General features: G+C 40.9%; 1 protein-coding gene across 14 annotated transcripts in view; it reads right to left on the bottom strand.

The window, feature by feature from the left end:
• The window catches only part of LOC144579622 (apolipophorins-like), a 72278-nt gene that overhangs the window by 12118 nt on the left and 34897 nt on the right, over window positions 1-25263 (bottom strand). For 5 of the 14 annotated variants that reach the window (XM_078352394.1, XM_078352396.1, XM_078352390.1 and 2 more), the window contains 6 exons: window positions 13758-13865; window positions 11427-11512; window positions 9937-10142; window positions 9632-9809; window positions 9064-9173; window positions 6595-8857 (listed from right to left, as the gene is read on the bottom strand). In XM_078352394.1, the coding sequence (XP_078208520.1) occupies window positions 8777-8857; window positions 9064-9173; window positions 9632-9809; window positions 9937-10020 (453 nt within the window). In that variant the 5' untranslated portion in view covers window positions 10021-10142; window positions 11427-11512; window positions 13758-13865 and the 3' untranslated portion in view covers window positions 6595-8776. Of the gene's footprint in view, window positions 1-248; window positions 8858-9063; window positions 9174-9631; window positions 10143-11426; window positions 11513-13709; window positions 13866-25263 lie in introns of those variants that run through there. The other 9 variants (XR_013527758.1, XM_078352391.1, XM_078352392.1 and 6 more) reach the window with 9 other exon arrangements.

Raw genomic sequence — 25263 nt, 5'->3', positions numbered from 1 at the left:
GAAAGATTTTGTTATTTTTATGAACTATATATTTACATACATGTTTTTATAAAGTAAATATTTGTATGAATGCCGTCATAGTTCAAAGAGCAAATACGAGATGGTGAAATGTGCCATGGAATGGCCCTGCTGTTTGATCTGCTGTATTCTCAGTGGGTCCCCTCATCCATAACTCGATGATGTAACTCTCACTCCCTGAAGCCTCTCCTTTCTCCCATAGACCCAATTTCCCCCGCTCCTACCCCTACCTCATCAGGCAAAGGGAGATGAGAATCCAGCTGTGGATTTTCCTATGTCTGGGTTATTCTGACAAGATCGAATTCAGGGGCCCCTGTGGGGAGAGGAAGAAATGAGAAACTAGATTAGAGTGGTGCTTGGTGGGGAGTGAGAAGGGAAGTCCTATCAGCAGAGTGCTTCCAAGTGGGCTTCAGCAACACAGTTCTATCAGTGAAAACCTCGTGGGAGGATTTAACAATCCAGTTCAGGTTCCTTTGAAGATGCATCTCTTTATTCTTCAGGTCACCCAGGAGGTACACATCAATAAACAACGCTCCCATATCTAAAGACAAGCAGTGCTTCTCAGAGGGAAGTGTGGACTAATCCACTGAAAGAAGGAAAACCTTTTCCTAATGGGATGAAATCTGCCCTGGCCGGCCTCCTCCACAGTGAGGGATGACTCCCTTACTCAGAGCAGGGCTCATTCACCTTGGTTCTTCTGCCAACTTTCCATTACCTACGGGTCTATTGGAGAATTAAAAAAAAGGATTTATTAAAAGTATCCTATCTATTAACTCTTTAATATCTATCCCTTTGTGGGAAAAATCCCAGAAGACTTTTTCACATAATTTCATTTTCCAGCCAGGCAAAATTCTTGGTAAAGGGTTTTCTGTAATGTTTGTACACAAAGAGGTCATTTCTAAGTAAGCCCTCGGGTTGTAGATGTTCTGTGTAGGTGGCTTATGAGTTATTCACTCGAATAAGCTGAATCCTGATTCCCTATCAAACTAGTATCTAGGGGAACAAAATTAAGATTCTGAGTGGAAAATGTTGACATTTTCATATGCTTTTCTGCTTTTTTTTCTATCCGTTTCAGGGCTAAATTTTTCAGCTTTAGTAAAGCAATAATTTGTGGGATGCATTCGTATAATTTTTATTTGGAATTGAGACTAAAATGTGCTATATCACATAGAGCTGGATTTTGCAGCATTAATGAAAATGTAGAACACCATTTCTTTTCACAAATCAATTATTCCGTCTTTGCAGTCCATGGGAATTATTGCTGAATAGGCCTTTCATTTTCCAGTTTTGGATTTTATATACTTACAAGAGTATTTTCAGTTAAAAAAAAGTTTTGCTTTTAACAAATCTTTAAGAACTCACTCTGAGATAACTGAGAAAAAGATGGCATTTTTGTTGACAGATCAAGCATTATGATATCGTGACTAAAATAGCTGTGACTCAGCATCTCACTAACTTCTTACACATGTGTTACATATACTGTGGCTAGTACAAAGTAGAAAATATATATTTGCCTAGGGTCAGAAAGATGAGTCTATGTTTCAGTTCTGTCCTTGTTGGCTGGATGAACTTGAATAATTCACTTGGTATTGTAGGAATTGTTCACAGGACACAGATTCTAAGACAGATGTTGGTGTTCAGGTGTTTATTAGGGAGCACTTCAGGATGAGCAGCTGCAGAAGGGAGAGGAATGAAGGAGGATTGGGCAGAGGAGCAGTTGAGCTGAGATGTACCTAATAGCCTCAACTACCCCCACTGCAGCTCTGAAGCTAGAATGTTCATGCAGATTTCTCCTTCGTTGGACCTTTATACCTCTTACTCAGTCACTGGGTGCAGGATACCAACTGGGAGGGTGTGACCTCAGGAAGACAACTTTTTGCACCTTAGTCTGTCTCTCTTTCTTTCTATTTTGTTTCTTTCCTTCTTTCCTCCTTCCTCCCTCCCTCCCTTCCTTTCCTTTCTTCCTTCCTTTCTTTTCTCCCTCCCTTTCTTTCTCTCTTTCTGAGACAGGGTCTCCCTCTCTCACCCAGGCTGGAGTACAGTCATACAATCTCAGCTCAATGCAACCTCCATTTTCTGGGTTCAAGTAATTCTCATGCCTCAGCCTCCTGAGTAGCTGGGATTACAGGTGCCCACATCTGGTAATTTTTGTATTTTTAATAGACACGGGGTTTCACCATATTGGTCAGGCTGGCCTTGAACTCCTGACCTCAATGATTCACCCGACTTGGCCTCCCAAAGTTCTGGGATTACAGGTGTGAGCCATTATGCCTGGCCTACACATGAGGCTAATTTCTGAAGAGACCCACAGCTGAACACTGCTTACTGACAAGTTTCCTCTGAAGCTGGGTGAGCCCTTTTTTCACAGTGGACCAGGTGGGGAAATATCTATCCATCCCAATTGACTTCTGTGAGCTTGTTCTCTTATAAATACTGTAGGAAAACTGAATGCAATGCCTGTAATACACAGAGCCTAGTGCTTAGAACTCCATTAACTCACAAAAATTACTATGATTATTATTATTACTCAAAAGGTAGCAGTTGGAACAGGTACTTTTAGAGTAACAATTCAGAAATACAAATGCTTTCAGCATATTATTTATAAATGCTTGTTAGATGACTTACAGCTGTAACAACTTCTTGAATACCTAGTATTCTGTTTGTTTGCTTGGAGAGAAAAGTCCAAGGCATTTTTGTGGCAAATTAGGAAGGCAGGATTGTATAAAGATACTGGAGTGTGTCACAGAACTCTCAGACAGGAATCCAGATGGATGTTAGGAACAATTGACATAGAAAGACATAACTGTTTATTCCACATGTTTATTTCTGCATTCTAAAAGCAGCAGCAGCACTGAAACATATTTATGTTCACTTGTTCTCCTTTCTTGTCCTGCAGATCACCTTCCTTCACTTCTTTGGTCTCTCACGGCAGAAAATACAGTAGTGGCAGTGTCCAAGCTTTACAGATTAGATCCAGCATCCAAGCAGTTCTGAAGTCCTGGAGGGCTCTGACTGGTTTGACTTAGGTCAGGTGTTCAGCCCTGAATCAATCAAAGGTGGCCAGGGTCGCATTTTCCTGTGGCTCTTTCTGTTTCATAAATTGTATGATTAGGAGGTGCAAGGGAGCAGTGGAGTTTCAAGACAATGCCAATAAGGTACAGAGCAGATAAAACAGTAGGCAGCTACATGCTTGGAAAGCCGGGGGAGATGCTTTTCTTAGATGTTATCTTAGAAAAACAAAGATAATGTGGATCACTAAGAAAAGTAGATTATGGATTAGAGGGTAACAGGATTTATATCTGCTGGCAAAAGTGCTTCATAAACTCTAAAATAGCATTGCAGTCTCAAAAGATACATTTCTGCCAGCTAAACAATATAAATTATATTTATATTGTATTTTTGGAGCTAAGTGGAGCTTCTAAAAACTATTTTCTAAAACTGCATAGCTGTTCTCATCTCTCTGTTACATTTTCTGATCTAATGCCAATGTAATAGTCCTAATAACCTTGCAATTGTCAAAAATAAAAGATGAATGAAATAATTTTGAAAATGTGTTTCTTCATATCCAATATCCAATTCACTGATGTGGGTGAATTTTCTTTCTCTGATAAGCAGCATGCTCCAGCATGGGAGTCAGACACACTTGGGTTTGAATTCTGACTCATCTCCTAACTAGCTCTCTCATCTTGAGCAAGTTACTCTCACTCTTCAACTAGTAAATGTTCCTACATCCTTAAAACTTCAGCATCTTCTTTCTCTTCAATGAAACCTCTCACCATTCACTTGCCTGAAAGCCAGCTCACTTATAAGAACACTTCCCCTGAGGTCTTCTCAAGATTGGCTTGTGTTCTTTTTCTCATATCCCACTTGCCTTCAATGTTGCCCCCTCCCCAAGTTCTCATTCCCAACTGTCATTGTCAGATACTAGGTATCCCTTTTTCCTTGAAACAAGCAAACAAAAAAATAAGTTGAATTTAAAAAATAAAATAAGCCCCTCCTTAGTGAGACTTACACATTTATTTGTATAAGCTTCTTCTCCCTTTTAACAATCAAAATTCTGTGAACATACCTTTATTCATTGATCCTTTTGACATCAATCTGGGTATCCTCAGATGGCAGCCTTCTTTTCCCACCCAAACTCTTTCCATTATCTCATATGACGTCAAAAACCATGAAGATGCCTTTACATTTTAGCCTCTCCCTTCCTAGACCACCTCATTTTCAATTTCCCCTTTACAACAGTACTCTAAACACCCATCTCCAATAGTCCAGCCTTGGGCTGTGTCATCACTAGAAATGGTGCCATGTCTGAAAACCAAAATTAAAACCAGTAAAAATCTATTATTGAATCATTAAAAATTTATCTCTGAAATTTTGACTTAAAACCATTTAAAAACCAGGATTTTGGCCAGGCGCGGTGGCTCACACCTATAATCCCAGCACTTTTGGGAGGCCGAGGCGGGTGGATCACGAGGTCAAGAGATTGAGACCATCCTGGTCAACATGGTGAAACCCTGTCTCTACTAAAAATACAACAAAAAAATTAGCTGGGCATGGTGGTGCGCGCCTGTAGTCCCAGCTACTCAGGAGGCTGAGGCAGGAGAATTGCTTGAACCCAGGAGGCGGATGTTGCAGTGAGCTGAGATTGCGCCATTGAACTCCAGCCTGGGAAACAAGAGCGAAACTCCGTCTCAAAAAAAAAACAGGATTTTAAAAGGATTACAATCATGGCTTCCTATCATTTTGGTTCACATGTTAAGTACTGTTGCAACAACAATTTTTCAACCTCATTATGAATTCTAATCCATTAACCCCATGATGTTCTATCTTCTAGCCCCTGCCCCTTGTTATTATTTATTGTCTGGCTTACTTTCTATAATTCTCTATTGTGATCACTGTTTTGCAAATATCATCACTCTATTGACTTCCTCTACCTTTTACCCCACCTACCCATAAAATTCTAATTTGAATGCACTCAAACACATATTCTATTACCTGTATTGAAGCAGCAGAGGATTGCTGGAGAAAATCTTCTGCACCATTTGGGATCTCACCCTTACACTCCTAGGTTTTAGAATATGCAAATCCTTCATACTTTCTCCAAATCTCCAGTACTTCTCCCCACTACTCTTCAGAGGTAGCAATATTCTTTACTTTGAGAGAACAGAAGCTTTCATATGGCATTCCCCTCATTTTTCGCTGACACATCAACAAACCTACATCCATGTTTCTTCCTTCTGCCCTCCTGATAATGCAGAAAATATCCCTTTTTCCATAGAAGGCCAGTCCTTCCACATGAGCTCTGAGTTCCATTCCATCAACTCTCAGGGGCTTCATTCATCTGCAATTCTTTCTAGTTTGTACCTTACTTTCTTGTTCTTGAGTTTTTCTATAATCATCTGACATGCTCTGATATGATGTAAAATTCTCCCTGGACCCCACATTTCTCCCCACTTACTGGTGTATCTCTCTACTTCCTTTATAGCCAAACGTTTAAAGTGGGTTGTTGACACTCGCTTTTTCCATTTTCTCTGATTTCATTTATTCTTTAATCCATATTTTCACATTACCAAAGCAAATGGTGATTTTGAGTCCTGTTATTTGACCTCTCAGCATCCAAGCCCAACATCAGTTTTCCTACCACTTAGGCTTTCTTGCCAAACCTGTCTTGATCTTCCATGGCATCCTGATTCTCTAATCACAAATATTTGACAATTTTTTTTTGTCCTCAAAGTTTCAACATCCAGCAACTCAGCAAAGCTTGACTTTTTTTTCCTTCTCAAAATGTAGCTCTGTTTTTATCCATTCCCTGCAATGATCTCTACTTAGTCAATGAGTACCCGTTCTTGGTTTCCTGATCGCTACAGTAAGGCCAATGGGTACTACTCGATCTTCATTTTTCTTGCTTTCTCAGCAGGATTGCTACTCCTACCACCAACCTCACCTCATGCTGGCCATTCACTGAAATATCCTCCTAACTGATCTGCTTCACTTCGATACCTATGTTCCACTACATTTTAATTTCCACTGTCATTCCAACTTCCCAATCCATGATTTGTACGTAGTACAGTTTTATAGCTCTTTCTCCAATCCGTCTTCCTCTCTTAGCCACATACTCAAAAAATAATTAGTTGCTTATTTTGTTTACAAAAAATCTCTTTGCCAACAATTAAATCCTATATAGTAAAGCTCTTATTCACTCATAGAATTTCTTCTCCTGTAGCTTTTCACATATTTATTCTAACCACATTTCACAATCCATAGCTACCTAAGAGCAACATGCACATCCTATTTCTGCACATTATATTATCTCTCTGATAGGCCTTTTTCCCTCTTTTGCAGAATAAGACCTGTACTATTACTCTCCTGTGGTATGAGATGGTATGGTGATGGTATGGTGTACTATTATTCTCCTGTGGTATGGTGATTTAAAAAAACCCATAAATATGGTATTTCATTATCAAACTGTATGCATGTTTATGTTACGGTGGAAACTGTGTGTTAAGCGTGGATAGGTAATGAATTAATAGAAAAATCAGGCTGAAGTGAAGAATTAAAGATAAACACATACATATACCTTCAACATTTTATTTTAATCTTATATATAGAAAGTTATTACAATTCTGGGATGCATAGCCACAGCCATTAGTTAGATTAAGTAGATTTTCGTTCCCCATCATCTTTTTGTAGTGGCTTAGGATTCTCTATTATGCAACTAAATTCTGTGGTTTCCAGTCTCCATTTTTTAAAGATAAAAAACTAGCTAAATGATTTCAAATAACCTGAATTTAGAAGAGTGTCTTTTGTTTTTCATATTTTTGTCTCCAAACTTTCAGAATGGTCTCATCCACACCAAATAAACATTTTTTAAAAGTCTTGTATTCATTCAGTCTTTCCAATGCATTCAGTTTTATTAGAAACATCTATTTTGTTCTCATAATTCATGAATTATATGCTAACTTTAAAATTTACATAATTATTATCAAAAGCATAACTGGTATAAGCAGATCTCGGAACAAACATCACTGTCTCTGGATATGCATACAAACCTGCTGAGAGCCTAAATGTATGACATTCAATGCTCTCTACATATGTAGACCCTGTGGACATTATGATCTATTTCCCTTCAAAGGGCAACAAATACTTTTTTTTAGACAGAGTGGTGCCAGCCTGGAGTGCAGTGGAGCAATCTCAGCTCACTAAAACCTCTGCCTTTTGGGTTAAGGCAATTCTCCTGCCTCAGACTCCCAAATAGCTGAGACGACAAGCATGTGCCACCATGCCCAGCTAATTTTTGTATTTTTAGAAGAGAAAAGGTTCGGTTTCATCATGTTTGCCAGGATGGTCTCAAACTTCTGACCTTAGGTGATCCATTCATCTTGGCCTCCCAAGTGCTGGGATTACAGGGATGAGTCACCACACCTGACCGGGAACTTCTTTGAGACATGTTGGATCATCTCATTTCATCCTCCCTTTGTTGTATTTTCCAATTGATTAAGTTTTCAATGTCTATGAATGGCAGCCACTAATTCTAGCATCTGTAGCTCTTGGAAGTCCACTCCTCTTGTTGATACTGACCTCTATGCCCTTTTAGTGAGGCTTTGGCTGTGGCAATTTTATGCAGCACTGGCTGAAGAATCTTAAGGTAGCTAGTGTTAGAACTGAATTAGAGGTCCACCCTGGTAGTGAAGACAAACCCCCACACATTTGCTCACAGAAGCCATCTTCTGTGTTGATTTTTGCAGTATGAGAGCAGAGGGAAAAGAGAGGCTGAGCATTTTCCCTAAACGATAGTGGACATTCAAATCCCCAGTGAGGCTGGGAGTGGTGGCTCACGCCTGTCATTTGGCACTTTGGGAGGCCAAGGCAGGTAGATCACCAGAGGTCAGAAATTCATGACCAGCCTGGCCAACATAGAAAAACACCATCTCTACAAAAATACCTGCCTGTATTTTTGAAAGGCTGAGGCAGAATTATTGCTTGAACCTGAGATGTGGAAGTTGCAGTGAGGTGAGATTGTGCCACTATACTCCAGCCAGGGTAGATCATAAATAAAAAAGATAATTGACTAACAGGTCTACGGGCTGTACAAGCACAGCTCCAGCATCTGCTTGGCTTCTGGCAAGGCCTCGGGAAGTTTACGATCATGGCAGAAATGAGAGTGGGTGCAAAGAGAGAGAGGAAGGGCCAGGCTCTTAATAAACAAACTGCTCTCAGGTGAACTAATAGAGCAAGAACTCACACTTCACCAAACGCAGGATGCTAAGCAATCCATGAGGGATGTACACCCTCTAACAAATGAGATTTGGAGGGGACACACATCCAAGCTTAAATAATTTGTTTTGACTCTTAGCTCCTTGAATGACAATTATTTGTTCTCCCTGACAAGAGAGAAACAAGTTTTACCTCCGTCTGGAAGGCAGATGCCAGCCAGGGGGCAGAGTGCCAGCCACCTGGGGCAGCTTATTGCACTGTGAAAAAGGTCCAGGGACATGAAGCTGCAGGCACAGAGGTGGATGTAGGTGGCTGCCAGAGTGCAGGCAGGCTGGAGCTCCTGGATGCCACAGGGGTCCTGCACACACAACCTAAGGAATGGTGCAGGCTTTACCTGAAATCAGGGCCACCCAGTCACTGTCTCTAGCTAGGCCTCTGCTCCATGCCACTTCCCAGGGTAGACTGGGGAAAGGACTTGCTGTGTCCCAGGGCCCAGGCTCACACTCACCACCCAGAAGCAGTTCCCCAAGCTGAATGAGGGATTCTAAAAGAAGGCCCAGCAGGCGGGGCTCTGTCCTGAACAGGTTGGCTGAGTCTTCTCGGTGGCCCTGCAGTCACCATCCACCTGGTGAAACAGATGCAAGGCTCAGACCTCCCGCTGGACCATGTTGCTCCCCCATGTACATTGGCCTCAGCAGGAGACTCCCTCCAACCCTGGGTTTGTGAAGACCTCTGCAGAGCCGGCAGGCCACCTGCCTCTCCTGGGACTCTGCAGTGAGCAGCCCTCAAGAGACTCAGCCAGAGGGAAGAAGGGCAGGTGCGCCTGCTCACCCTCCAGGTCAGGCTGAGCTCCTCCAGGCTGTGGGCCACAGAGCCGTCCGGCAACGTCAGATCAGTGCCTGCTTCATTGTCCATGGTGTCCAGAAGGCCAGCGGATATGCCTGTGGGGAGGAGGGAAGCTGAGGAGGTCCTGAGAGCCCGTGATTCTCCCCCAGGGGTCCTGTATGACAGATGAGCCTCAGGCACATGGAGCATTGGTAGAATCCCTCCACTCCGGACTCCCAGAGCTCTGGCTCCAAACCCTCATCAGAAGAGGAAGAGAAAGCACAGAGATTGAGGACAGCGTGTGTCCCCCTCATCCTCTTTCAATGTCCTCAGCTCGAGTGGCCAGAATCCAGGCCTGCCTTGTGTTCCTTGGCAGAAGGACCACAGAGAGGCCAACTCCACCTTGGAGCCACATATCCAAGGGATGGAGGCAGAAAGCCCTGGGCCTCAGTGCCATCCTCTCAACCACACTGGCTGCCTACAGCTCGGGTACCTGTCGCACTGGAAGATGAGAATGGTGCATCCTAAAGAGGCTCTTCGTGGTGGGGCCAACTCCGCCTGGGCGCAGACTCACCGTGGTGCCAGAGGCACAAAGTCAGGCTGCAGAGGCCGGTGGGCACGTCACAGAAGATGGAGACCCCATCCTCACTAGCCAGCTCAATCCTGGGGACATCCCTTCTTTTCATGGCAAAAAGCAGCTGGAGGTCTGGACAGGTATCCCCTGGCAGGGAGGAGTTGTACAGCCTGTATGCCTGTGGACCAGAGTGGGTGGGCAGGAGGGCTGACCCACAGTCAGGGTACAAGCTTGAAAGTGCCATCCTCCAGGCAACCTGCCGCAGGCACAGGTCCCCAGGGGAAGCTCGGGCCTCTCCTCCTCACCTGCAGGCTGGAGTAGAAGATGAGGGTCACATGGTTAAGCTCCACTGTCAGGGCCATGAGCCCCAAGCCTGTCCGACTCAGCATGAGTGAGAATGTGTTGTGAGTGAAGTGTTGGGCCAGGAGGATGCTGCCACACTGGACGCTGAGGTCCTACACTCAGCCATCAAAAGTCACCACGTGCTGGGCCCTGGCCATCAGGGCATGGTCTGGGGAGAAGCAGCCCCAAAGGCAGGGTGAGTGGAGCCAACTCCACCCACCGCAGTAGGAGCATATTGCCTGCTGGGTACCCCAATGCCTAAAGCCACGGCTTAGCTTGCCCTGAGGCCAGGAGTCCCCCTCCCCTGGTGCAGAAGCCAGAGGCCCAGTGATCTCCCACCAGCTTCAGGATGACATGAGCTGAAGGGCTATGGCCCAATTCAGCCCTAAAAAGGAATGGAGTCCCCAGACCCGCTACAAAACTGCTGTGCTAAGTAACAAAGCCTGGCTCAGAGGCCACATAGTCATCTTTCTGTTTACATCAGATGTCCAGAGCAGGCACAGCCATGGACACAGCAGGCAGACTGGTAGCTGCAGGGTTTCATTTTAGGATGATAAACACGTTTTAAAATCAATTGTGGTGAGGCATGCACAACTCTGAATGCACTAGAAGCCACTGAATTGTACACTTAAAATTCACACATCAGCCGGGCATGGTGGTGCTAAGCCATTTCAGCACTTTGCAGAGCTGAAACAGAAAAATCACTTGAACCCAGGAGGTCAAGGGTGCAGGGAGCCGAGAGCGCACCACTGCACTCCAGCCATGACAACAAAGTGAGACCTAGTCTCAAAAAAAAAAAAAAAAAAATTGTAATACAAGTCATCCATTTAATCTCAAAGAAGCTATTGGGGGAAAAAAAAAACATTGACCATTTAAGTGGATGGTCAACGGCTTCCTCAAACATGACAGTGGTGTCCTGCAGACCTGCCCTGTTCAGGGTAGGGAAGAGATGGCCTGTGAAGGAGCAGGTCTGACCAGTCCAGCCAGTGTAGCCCCTGAGCTGTGCCTTGGGGGTGCTCTTGCCCATGGTGGGAAAGCACCATCCATCGTGCACAGCTGGACACCTGTTGGCCAGGGCCAGCATCCCAAGGGACACACTACCAGCCCTGTGGTCAGCGGTCAGAACTGAGGGGCACAGAGAAGCCCATGGTCACACACACACACACACACACACACACACACTTCAAGATCAGGCTGTTTTTTTTTTTCTAAGGTTAGCATGCTGCTTAGACCTGACTACACCCACGGTTTTAGGGAGCCATAGGCCTCCATGTGAGTCACACACAGATAAACCACTCCTTGCCAAGCCTGAATATGGTAGCTCCCCCACAGACATAAGGGGCTCCCTCATGCATTAAGAAGTGTACATGCCCCTTACCCATGTGAGTGAGCCACGTGGTCACCTGCATTTCACAGTGGAGGAAGCTGAGTCCACAGATGTTAGCAGACTTACCTGAGTCACAGGCAAGCTCCTCAGGAGCCTAGAGCCAGTCATTCCAGCACCGTTCTTGGCTGCACTGCTGGGCCAGGCCTTCTAACCTGGAGAAAAGCAGGATGTGCAGCCTCAGCTCTAGTCCCCTAGGACCTTGGGAAGTCCAATAAGCTCTGAGCCTGAAATTGTGATGCCACAAGCCTCTGCAGGCTTCCCTGTGCCCCCACAGTACCTGCCCCTGCATGGCCCTTCTGCTGTGCCCACAGGGCAGGGTCTCCCAGGGAGGAAGGTGGCACAGCCAAGGGCAGGACTCATATCTCCAGAGACCCTGCAGCAGGCGGCATCTGAGCTGGTAGAACTCAGATGGCATGTTGGCCCTGGACAGCTGTTGGAGTGGCCACAGCAGCTTCTCCTCCATCAGGTAGCCAGTCACCCAGGCCACATTGCCCCAAGGCAGAAGCAGCAGCAGCGTCACCACTGAGTAGTTACTAGAGGGAATGCACAGGACAAGCCACTGTGCCTGCCTGAGCCTTGCTTCCTTTGGCTGCAGAGGGGGAGCTCACAGGTCTGCAGGAAGAGCTCTGCCATGGAGACCATTGGGATGCCACTTGGGGAGGGCTGTCCTTGTTCTAGAAAATCCCATAATGAGGTGGAGAAGCACAGAGGCTGGCATGACAGCGGAGGTAAGGGGTGATGCCGGGACAGAAAGAAGCTGCCCTATTTTGATGACACAGATGTCTATGTCATGTCTAATCTGCCCCTTGGGTCTTCAGCAGCATGGGGCCTGTGTGTGTGAATGCCAAGGATAGGAGCTGGAAGGTGTAGGAAATTGTTTTGTTTTTTTGAGACAGAATCTCATTCTGTTTCCCAAGCTCGGGTATAGTGGTACGATCTTGACTCCCTGCTATCTGTCTCCTGGGTTTAAGTGATTCTCCTTTCTCAGCCTCCAGAGTACCCGGAACTACATGCACTCACTGCCATGCCAGGCTGATTTTTGAATTTTTAGTACAGTCAGGGTTTCGCCATGTTGGCCAGGCTGGTCTTGAACTCCCGACCTCAAGTGATCTGCCCGAAGTGCTGAGATTATAGGCATAAGCCAGTGTGCCTCACCAACAGGTCTAGGAAATTTCTACAGTTGAGGGGAGGACTGGAACTTTCTCAATATGTAGAGTAGGGTCAAGTTTGTAAGATCTGAATAATCAGAGAGATCTCGGCTCAAGTGGGGGTGGAGTGGGACAAGGAACATTGCACACTCTGTTGTTGATGGGCCAGTGAGAAGGACGGCAGGTGGACTCACTTAACTTTTAGGGAGCCCAGAGGCCCTGCAGCTGGGGGCAGGAAAAAGCTTCAACACCTTCACTGCCAGTTAAACCCATTTTTTGGCACCCTCACGAGATCCCACTCACCAGGTAGACGAATACCCAGGCAGGTGATTCTTCAACCAAGCCAAAGCCCCGCCCTGGGAGCTCTTCCCTTCCTCAGCCTACATTCTGATCACCAGGCGGCAGGAGCAGAAATTTGTATTATGTGGAGCCTTTTCCCCATGATGTGGGTCTAGTCCCTATTCTACAGCTGAGGAAACTGAGGCATACAAAGCCAATGCAGAGGAATCCCAGGAAGCAGCAGAGCCGGAGTCCAGATGCTCTGCAAGGCCACCAGCATGAAAGAAGGGGCAGCCCCCTTGCCTGTAGCCCGGTTCCTGGTGGGCCTCATGGCTGTGAGGGAAAAGGATATTTGGTCCCTAGCCCCCTGCTCTAGACTCATTTCTCCATTTCTATCCACCACCCCAGTGTTCTCAACACAGGGACCAAAGGGGCCTTTTGAAGTGAAAGGGTGATCATATCCTTCCTAGGTCAGAGCAAAAGCCAGAGTCCTCCCCTCATCCCCTAGCCTTGTAACCTCCCAGTCGCATCAGCCCCACCACTTGCTATTCAAACAGGCGAGGCAAGGTGGCTCATGCCCGTAATCCCAGCACTGAGTCTCTGGAGCCCAGGATTCTGAGACCAGCCTGGCTAATATAGTGAAATCCCATCTTTACTAAACATACAAAAATTAGCCGGGTAATGGTGAATGCTTGTAATCCCAGCTACTTGGCAGGCTGAGGCAGGAGAATCACTTGAATTTGAGAGAGGTTGCAGTGAACTGAGATCACACCACAGCACTCCAGCCTGGGTGACAGAGAATGAGACTCCATCTCAAAAACAAACAGGCCAGGGACATCCCTCTTTCAGGCCTCTGTGCAGTGGAGCCCCCACCTGGAGCTCTCTTTCCACACTGGCCCCATGGCTCTTGCTTGAACTGTACCTTCTCCTCAAAGCTGGCCATGGCCACACCATAGAATCCCGAGCTCACCATCTCAGCAATGTTCCATCTCAAGCATTTGGCACCTAAGGTATGGCTCGGCGGTGGTAAATGATGAGCAGTGGGCCACACCCACCCTGCAGCCGGCTTCTACATGGCCTGCAAGAAAGAAGGGCTTTTATGTGTTTAAAAGATTACATAACAGCCCAGGAGTGGTGGCTCAAGCCAGTAATCCCAGCACTTTGGGAGGCTGAGGCGGGTGGATCACGAGGTCAAGAGATCGAGACCATCCTGGTCGACATGGTGAAACCCCGTCTCTACTAAAAATACAAAAGATTAGCTGGGCATAGTGGCGCATGCCTGTAATCCCAGCTACTCAGGAGGCTGAGGCAGGAGAATTGCCTGAACCAAGGAGGCGGAGGTTGCGGTGAGCCGAGATGGCGCCATTGCACTCCAGCCTGGATAACAAGAGTGAAACTCTGTCTCAAAAAAAAAAAAAAAAAAAAGTTGGACTTGACCTATACTTTCAATCAAATGGACCTAAGAAACATATGTAGAACATTCACAGGATACACATTCTCCTCAAGCCCACATGAAACATTCCCCAGGATAGATCATATGTTAGATCACAAAACAAGATTAACAAATTTAAGATTAAAAATATATCAAAATCTTTTTTGACTATAATGGCATAAAAGTAGATATTAATAACAGGAAAAAAACTGGAATATTCTCAAATATAAGAAATCAAAAACCATGCATCTGAACAGCAAATGTGCCAAAAAAAAAAAAAGAAATTATAAGAAAAATTTATAAATATATAGAGATAAAAATGGAAACAAAGCATATCAAAACTTATGGGACATAGCAGAAGCAGCTGTAAAAGCAAAGTTTTGTATTGCTATAGCAATACACATGTACATCTAAAAGAACAAAGATCACAAATAAACACCTCAACATTACACCAGAAGGAACTAGAAAAGGAACAAACTAAAACCAAATGTAGCAGAAAGAAGGAAACAATAAGAATCAGAGCTGTATTTTTAGGTATTCTCTTTGTAGCAATTATGAATGGGCATTCATTCACGATTTGGCTCTCTGCTTGCCTATCATTGGTAGAAAGAAAGGGTTGTGATTTTTGTACACTGATTTTGTATCCTGAGACTTTGCTGAAGTTATTTATCAGATCGAGAAGTTTTGGGGCTGAGACGATAGGGTTTTCTAAATATAAAATCATGTTGTCTGCAAACAAAGACAACTTGACTTCCTCTCTTCCTATTTGAATACCCTTTATTTCTTTTTCTTGCCTAATTGCCCTAGCCAGAACTTCCAATATATCAAATGAGAATAGAAAAAGTATAGAAAAATATCAATAAAACAAAGGGATGGTTTTTGTGTTTTTTTTGCAAAAATAAAAGTGAAAAATTCTTAGTTACACCAACTAAGGCAGACATAAGATTCAAATAAATGAAATCACAGGCCAGGCACTGTGTCTCACGCCTGTAATCCCAACACATTAGGAGGCAGAAGTGGGTGGTAATGAGGTCAAGTGATCAAGACCATCCTGGCTAACATGGCAAAACCCCATCTCTACTAAAAATTAAAAAAAAATAGCCAGGTGTAGTGGCGCACCCCTGTAGTCCCAGCTACTCAGGATGGTGAGGCAGGAGAATTGCCTGAACCTGGGAGATGGAGGTTGCAGTAAGCCAAGATGGCACAACTGCACTCCAACTTGGGCAACAAAGTGAGACCCTCTCAGAAAAAAAAAAAAAAAAAATCACAGATTAGAGAAAAGACGTTACAATAGATGCCTCAGAAATAAAAAGGATCATAGGGGACTATTATAAAAAGTCCTATATCAACATTAAATAACCTAGAGGAAATACATAAGTTTCCAGCAACACACAACCTAGTAAAATTGAATCGGGAAGAAACAAAAAGGTTCAACAAACCATTAACAAACTAAGTTGAAGTAGCAACCATTTACTGATTAGGAGATCCTTTTCCCCATTGCTTGTTTTAGTCAGGGTTGTCAAAGATCAGATGGTTGTAGATGTGTGGTGTTATTTCTGAGGCCTCTTCTCCATTAGTCGGTGGGTCTATTTTGGCAAGAGTACCATGCTGTTTTGGTTACTGTAGCCTTGCAGTACAGTGTGAAGTCAGGTAGCATGATGCCTCCAGCTTTGTTCTTTTTGCTTAAGATTATCTTGACTATACAGGATCTTCTTTGATTCCATATAAAATTTACAAGTTTTTTTTTTCTAATTCTGTGAAAAATGTCTATGGTACTTTGATGGGAAAAGCATTGAATCTAAAAATCGCTTTGGGCAGTATGGCATTTTCATATTGCTTTCTCCTATCCATGAGGATGGAATGTTTCTTTGTTGGTGTCCTTTCTTATTTCCTTGAGCAGCCATTTGCAGTTGTCCTTGAAGACGTCCTTCACAATCCCAGTGAGCTGTATTTTTAGGTATTCTCTTTGTAGCAATTATGAATGGGCATTCATTCACATTTGGCTCTCTGCTTGCCTATCGTTGGTAGAAAGAAAGGCTTGTGATTTTTGTACACTGATTTTGTATCCTGAGACTTTGCTGAAGTTATTTATCAGATCGAGAAGTTTTGGGGCTGAGACGATGGGGTTTTCTAAATATAAAATCATGTTGTCTGCAAACAAAGACAACCTGACTTCCTCTCTTCCTATTTGAATACCCTTTATTTCTTTTTCTTGCCTGATTGCCCTAGCCAGAACTTCCAATACTATGTTGAATAGGACTGATAAGAGAGGGCATCCTTGTCTTGTACAAATTTTCAAAGAAAATGCTTCTAGCTTTAGCCCATTCAATATGATGTTGGCTGTGGGTTTGCCATAAATAGCTCTTATTATTTTGAGGTATGTTCTCTGCAGAGACACATACAGGCTCAAAACCAAGGGATGTAGGAAAATTTATGAAGCAAATAGAAAGCCAAAAAAAAGTAAGAGTTGCAATTCTAGTCTCTGACAAAACAGACTTTTAACACAGATCAAAAAGACAAACAAGGGCATTACATAATGCTAAAGGAAACAATTCAACAATAGCTAAGTATTCTGAATATTTACACACCCAAAACAGAAGCACCCAGATTCATAAAACAAGTTATTGAGCCTAAGACCTACACAGACACTTAGGCTCATACAGTAACAATGAAAGACTTCAACACTCCACTATCAAGACTGGACAGATCGAGACAGAAAGTTAACAAGGATATTCAGCATTAAACTCAGCTCTGGATCAAGTGGATCTAGTAGACATCTACAGAACTCTCTACCCCAAATCAACAGAATATACATTCTTCTCAGTGCCACATGACACTTAGTCTAAGGTCAACCACATAATTGAATTGAACCACTCCTCAGCAAATGCAAAAGAACTGAAATCATAACAAACAGTCTCTTAGACCGCAGTGTCATCAAATTAGAACTTAGGATTAAGAAACTCACTCAAAACACACACACAGGTTCATGGAAACTGAACAACATGTTCCAGAATGACTCCTGGGTAAATGATGAAATTAAGGCAGAAATACAGAAGTTCTTTGAAACCAAAAAGAACAAAGAGACAATATACCAGAATCTCTGGGATACAGCTCAAGTAGTGTTAAGAGGAAAATTTATAGCACTGAATGCCCACATAAGAAAGTTAGAAAGATCTCGAATCGACAACCTAACACCACAACTAAAAGAACTAGAGAGGCAAGATCAAACTAATCCAAAAGCTAGCAGGAGACTAGAAGTAACTAAGATCAGACAAGAACTGAAGATAGAGACATTAAAAAAACCCTCCAAAAAACTTAATGAATCCAAAAGTTGTTTTTTTGAAAAAATTGACAAAATAGATAAGCACTAGCTAGACTAATAAAGAAGAAAAGAGAGAAGAATCAGACACAGTAAAAAATTAGTAAAGGAGATATCACAACTGACCCCACAGAAATACAAACTCAGAGAATACTATTATTACCTCTATGCCAATAAACTAGAAAATCTAGAAGAAATGGATAAATTCCTGGACACAAACACCCTCCCAAAAATAAACCAGAAAAATGTCAAATTTCTGAATAGACTAATAACAAGTTCTAAAATTGAAACAGTAATTAATAGCCTACCTACCAAAAAAAACCCAGGCCAGAGAGATTCACAGACCAATTCTACCAGAGGTACAAAGAGGAGCCTGTACCATTCCTTCTGAAACTATTCTGAACAACTGAAAAGAAGAGACTTCTTTCCAACTCATTCCTTGAGGCCAACATCATCCTGATACCAAAACATGGCAGACATACAACAAAAACTACAAAACTTCAGGCCAATATTCCTGATGAACATCAAAGTGAAAATCCTCAATAAAATATTGGCACACTGAATCCAGCAACACATCCAAAAGCTTATCCACCATGATCAAATTGGCTTCATTCCTGGGATGCAAGGTTGATTCAGCATATGCAAATCAATAAACATACCACATAAACAGAACCAAGGAGAAAAACCATATTATCTCAATACATGCAGTAAAAGCCTTTGATAAAATTTAACATCCCTTCATGTTAAAAATGCACAATAAACTAGATATTGATGGAACATATCTCAAACTTTTCTAAAGTTTAGAACAAGAGGGAATACCGTCAAACCCGTTTTTGGGGCCAGCATCATTCCTGTGTCAAAGTCAGACACAATAAGGAAACTACAGACCACTATCTAAGATGAACATAGATGGAAAATTATCACTAGAAAACCAGAAAAATGAACTCAAAAACACATCAAAAAAATTACACATAATCACCAAGTTGGATTTATCCCTGTCTCAACACTGTTTTTATCATGAAACAATGGTAAAGAGGCTGAAGAGACAACTTAAATACTGAGAGAATAGATTTACCAAACATACTCTCTTAAAAGTTTAATACCTAAAATATGTAAAGAATTCAAACCCAATAGCAAAACAAAATAATAACCTGATTAAAAAATAGGTAAAAAAACCTGAGCAGACTTATCTCCACAGAAGACATAAAAATGGCCAAAAAGTACCTGAAAAGGTGCCCAACATCACTAGTCATCAGGGAAATACAAATCAAAATCACAATGATTTATCCACTAACATCTGTTGGGATGCTTGTTATGAAAAAGTCAAGAGATAAGTAGTGGTGAGAGTGTAGAGAAAAGAAAACAGTTGTAACATGTTGATAGGAATGCAGATTTATGTAGCCACTTTGGAAAACTTCACAGAGCTTCCTAAAAGAAATTCAATGTAGAACTATCATATGACCTAGTAATCCCTCTTCTGGATATATCCCCAAAGGAAATGAAATCACCACTTTATAAGGGTATCTGCGTGTCCATGCTTTTTGTAGAATTATTCTCAATAGTCAAGGTAGGGAAACAACCTAAGTGTCTACTGATAGAGGAATGGATAAAGAAACCATGCTGTATACATACAACAGAATACTATCTGGCTTTACAAAAGGAGATTCTGCCATTTTCAGCAACATGGATGACCCTAGATGACATTATGTTCAATAAAATAGGATAGATATAGGAAGACAAATACTACATGAACTCACTTATATGCAGAATCTTAAAAACATAATAATAAACACAAAGCAGCTGAGTAGAATGGTAGTTGGGAAAGGTACAGAAGAAATGAGAGATGTAGGCCAAAGGGTATGAATCTTTTATTTACACAGGATGAATACATGTAGAGAACTAGCATACAACATAAGCACCAGAGTAGATGATATTGCATTGTATATACTGAAAATTTGTTAAAACAATAAATTTTAGACACTCTTACAAAAACACATACACACACACACACGCACCCCAATGCAAAAAGGAAAGGCAACTATAAAAGATAATATAGTAATGTATTAATGTATTTGAATGTTATAAGCACTTCACCATGCAGATGTACATGAAAATGTAAGGAGTTGTACATTTTACATTTATACAATAAAAATATTACTTATCATTATTACTGAAAGATAAAATTATTTTTCATAGAAACTGTTAAAATATAAATTATATTAAGATAACTGTATACAGAATTTAAACATTTCTCAGTATTCATTTTTAACATAGTGAATATTAATAGAACCCACACAAGTGATTACTAAAAATAAAAAGGTCTGCCCCATTCTACTGAGAGATCTTCAAGGAAAATATTCCAGTAGTCCGGGTTAATTTTTTTAACTCTATAAATAGTTTTTGTGGACACAATTACGAAGTCAAAAAAGAATTTGCCTATGAATCATTGATTATTTCAGTGTCTGAGGCATCTCTAAAAATAAGCTGCAAGACAACTCGAACCTGGAAAAGAATTGAAATTTTCCCCATTCAGATGTATTCTTTTTGTTCACTGGTAACTGTAAAAATTTTTAAAAATCAAGTTGCATTCTAGATGTTCACTGCATTCAATAGTATGGATGTCATGAAAATGTTCCCTTATCTATCTGTATGCCTAATCACTAAACTGTAATATGAAGTAAATACTCAATAATACACTTGAAATGCTCCTCTCTAGTTACTGCAGATTTGAGTGTGATTATTTAAATGTCACCCAGTGAGACAGAGTAGGATGATTACCAACCAGCTGCCAGTCTAATATATTCCTCTTGAAAGGCATCAAAACTCATGTGCTTGCAGGTAAGAAGCATTATATAATTATTATATTTTACTTTATTAAAGCATGCTTTAGTTTACTACTGTGAGCCAGAAAGGAGTGAAGAGAAAGTGGAATGGACTAAAAACTCTGAGAAATAAAGCACAGCTAAAAAGACAGCCAGAGAAGTTATAGTTCTGAAATTGGCTGCTTTCTCTCACACACTAAGAGACTTTCTTTCTCATAGAGATTAGCTCATTTTTCTCACAAAGCTAGAAGGGAACATTTGGAAATTTAAAAATACACACACACACTGGTGTATAGGAAGAAACATTTAACAATACAGTGAGACCCTCAGATCTCTCACACTGATATGAATTAAAATATAAGGCATGTCTATCCTGACAGAAACCAAATACACAATTATATAAGCCAATATTCATCATCTTTCTGAACATCAGCATTCACTGAATGTTTACTATGTGCCAACATATTAAAGTGCTTTTGAGGCAAACTCACAAAGTCTTTATGAGCCAGGTACTTTTATGAGCCCCTTTTTTCAAATGAAGAAATTAAAACCTACAAAAGTTGTAAATAACTTAGTCCAAAGTGACTCAGCTACTAAAGATCTTCTCACTCCAAAGTCCCAGTCTTCTCAAAGAGCAAAAAAGAGATTAATGTGGCTCTAGAATAAAAATACTGTGTAGTATTTGGATAAGAAAATGAGCATTACAGGAAGAAGGAGAAAGCACACAGGATGAAAAGAGAAGAAAACAAGTTATGTTTGTGGTATAACTAGGAGACTGAGTCAGTGGAGCATTTGTACTGAGAAATGGTAGGAAGTTAGCTAGAATAGAATACTGGGGGCAAATCAGTCAAATAGATTTAAATGTCAGTCTAAAACCCAGGGCAATTGGAAGCCATTGCACATTTTTTATCAGAGTCCAATGCTTGAATAATCCTGTGCTTGTTTTAGGAAATCATATAAGGTCATCAACATTTACAGCTAAAATTAATTTTATTGACAATCTGGTCAAATACTTTAATTTAGAGATTAGACAGTGAGATTTATGTTAAAGATCCCTACTCTTTGCTACTTGAAAGTCAAGATAAGTGAATATTACATTTAGCTGAAAAAAGTTTGAAAAATTCAAACTGCCTTTTGAATATGAACCTTTTAATCACTGTTACATTGTTTTATTCCTTGAGAATTTGTGATCTTCTAAAGAAAACAGATTCTTCTTTTTATGGTAGAAACTTTATGAATGTAGACACTTAGTGAAGAGGTAATATAAGTGGTACCAACCACAGAAAATGGATTTAGGAGAAGCAAGTAACATAAATTGGGGGAAGGTCATAGGCCCATTTTAGCCACATTCCCCAAGACCCCCAGAACACCCTTCACCCATAACTACTCACTGACATGGTGGCTTTCAGGTGAAAAGCCCATGGAGCTTGCTGGGCAAAAAGCATGGAGAAGACCAATCAGAAAATGCCTTGAGTCACTTGCCCTGTAAAATATCTCCCCTTTCAGGCTCTTTGCATTCTGCACTTCCTCAGTAATCAGCTACATCAGATCCCCTTCTTGTTTCATTTCATTCATTTTTTTTAAGGGATGGGGTCTCACTGTATTGTCCAGGATTGCCTCATATTCTCAGGCTTGCCTCAAGCTTCCAGAGCTAAAGACATTCTCCCACCTCAAGCCCCCTGAGTAGCTGAAACTACAGGCTCATGACATTACATCTGGCTCTTTCTCTTAATTCTGACCACTAGCTTCTAGAATTTCCTGCTATGTGACACTGTAATGTGAGTTTATATGTATTTATAGAGGCTGCCAAGAAACAGTCCCAGAAGTGCTGTGTTCCAAATCTGAGAACAGAACTTTGGTTTACTTGATGTATTGTTTGATTTTTAGGCTAGGGAAGCAAATGCATCCTTAAAACAAACTTATGTCCTTTCTGCCTCCGGGAAGACTTCTCCAACAGCAGACTTCTTCAAACACAGAAATTATATTTCTAAAAAACAGTGTGGAAAAGCGTCTAATAAATTTCAGTTCTCATAACATATGAGTTAAGAAAAAGTAAGCAATAAAAATGTCATTGACGATATACATTAACATGTGAGACTAACATAGACAATGCAAATAAAAGCTGTGAAGGCTACCCACTTTCAAAACAAAACATTGACGAACTTTAATCTTTTTGCTATATTCCTTCTGCTGAACCAGCTTCTTCGGATCTTTAAGAAATACTGCAATAGTATTGAGATCTAAGGGGAACATAGATCTATAATAACAGAGGTCTAAGATCTAGAACATAGATATAAGATCTATGTTCTCCTCCATATTTTAGATTTTGCTTCTTAGAAAAAACTTGAAGTAATGTTTACTGGTTTTAAAATTATCATCTTTTATATAAGCATTTTTTCTTGTTTCGCACACATCTTCGCCAAAAATAAATAAAGGCTTTGTTACTTTTCGTTTGACTTCCTTTCCAATTAAGTGGGTGCATTAGGGTAAGGTTTACTGTATTTTCTCCATAAACTGAAAGGGCAGACATATTTTCTCTGTGGACAATCCCACAGGGGGATTGTCATCATTTGCTAAAGAACAGTTGCTATGTTTTTGTGTTCACGTGCACTCAATTAAATGTGCCTTATTTTTTTTTTTTTTTTTGAGACAGAGTTTCGCTCTTGTTACCCAGGCTGGAGTGCAATGGCGCGATCTCGGCTCACCGCAACCTCCGCCTCCTGGGTTCAAGCAATTCTCCTGCCTCAGCCTCCCAAGTAGCTGGGATTACAGGCGTGCGCCACCATGCCCAGCTAATTTTTTATATTTTGAGTAGAGACGGGGTTTCACCATGTTGACCAGGATGGTCTCGATCTCTTGACATCGTGATCCACCCGCCTCGGCCTCCCAAAGTGCTGGGATTACAGGCTTGAGCCACTGCGCCCGGCCCAAATGTGCCTTATATTAAAAATAGCACAGATGTTTTGTTACAAAACCAAGATTAGAAAAAGATTACTACAGCCAACTCCACATCATCTCTCCTGCCATTTAGTTTCTACCATTCTTTGAGTCAAACTATCAGCATTGAACATCTGTTTGCTTCCCATTATTCAGCATTTCTCTTTGGTGCTTCACATCGTTTCTTTCTTTTTTTTATTTCTATCACAGTATCACTCTCTCCCCACAATTACAATTGCTCAAATAATTAATTGAGGACTACCCTGGTTTAGAGAGTGCCCTTTCATATGTTTTCTCATTCAAGTTTAATAAAACTAGTTTTACAAGACCTTAAAGTTATGTGATTCCAATTGGCAATTTGTAGCAATACGTTAAACTTTGATCCACCAATCCCACTCTTGGGAATTTATTGCACAGACCAAAATGTATATATCAACTCTCTATATTAAAATAAGTATTAATAGTACCAGGTTTTTTAATGACCACAATGTCCAGTAATAGGAAATTGGTTAAGTTATGATACATTTGTATGATGTAATAATGAATCCAATGTCCACGATCATGTTAAGCATCAAAGGAAATGTCTAAAACTATCTATATTATGACATAAACTTGGATGTATTTATTGACATGTACACCAAAGAGCCAAAACTGTATTTCACAAAATGGTAGGCTTATCAGTGCTTTTTATCTCTATGCTTTCCTCTCTTTTCTCTTTAACTATAAATAGTATATATCTTATATGAGATACATATGTGTGTATATATCCACATATATATAGTTTGTACCAAGGTACTTATAATTTTACTTTTAAGAAAAATGAAACATGTTGCCACTTACATGACACAGAAATTCCAATTCTATGTATGTACTTAAAATAAAAATCTATGATCGCACAAATATTCGTACAAAAATTTATATAGCAACATTACTAACAATAGTCAAAAGGTGGAAACAATCTACATGTACACTTGATGAAATTTAAAATGTGGTAGTCATACAATGGTTATCAGCCATTAAAAAATAGTATGTTATATTGTTAGAAAGACACTTTTTTTTTTTTTTACCTTTTATGATTTCTAAAGCGAAGATATGCCTTAAAACTGATAACAGCTTCCAAGTACTTTTAGCCATGTGGTAATTATAAAGATACAATAGGAGCATCTTAATCAATTTATTTTAAATAACTTTGCTTTCATTATAAGCACAAGTCAGATGTGACATGAAAACAGAAGTATTTAAGTCTAAAGAAGCTCTTTCAAGTGACATCAAATAACTGTGCATCTTACAATGAAAATGTTTTAAATTGAGTGAAATAGGCCAGCCACAGTGGTTCATGCCTATAATCCAGCACTTTGGGAAGCTGAGGTGGGAGGATTACTTGAGGTCAGGAGTTGGAGACTAGCCTGGGCAAAATAGTAAAATGTCATCTCTGGGGAAAAAATTATATACATATATGTATACACACACACACATACAATTTGTGAATTTAAAGTAATCTAAATTAATATCTCATTAGGCTTTTTACAACTTGATTCTAAAGCTTACATAAAAGAACAAAAATGAAAATTTTCACAAAAGTTATTAAACTCTGTTCATGAAGGAAGAGTGCTGTCAAATATTAAAGTGTATGTTGAAACCAAACCAATTTGAGCATCAGATCACTGGCATACATAGAGCTGAGAGCAGTGAAGTAGCCTCATTTATAGGAATGTTTTGTGTGGTCAACAGTGGTATATGTGATTGTGATGAAAATAGTAAATTCTTTAGTAAATAGTATTGGATGAACTGAGTAGCCATTTGGAAAAAAAAAAGGAACTAGATTGCTATCTCACAGTTATATATATATATATATATAATGTTGAATTCTCCAGCTATTATGGTACTGGGGCCTATCTCTGCTATTAGCTCTAATAATACCATATATATATATCTGGATGCTCCTGTGTTGGGTGGAGATAGATTT

The sequence above is a fragment of the Callithrix jacchus genome, chromosome 15 (assembly GCF_049354715.1).
Source record: "Callithrix jacchus isolate 240 chromosome 15, calJac240_pri, whole genome shotgun sequence".
Classification (NCBI taxonomy): domain Eukaryota; kingdom Metazoa; phylum Chordata; class Mammalia; order Primates; family Cebidae; genus Callithrix; species Callithrix jacchus.
The sequence above is the reverse complement of the archived record's forward strand: the minus strand, read 5'-3'. Positions and strand labels throughout refer to the sequence as shown.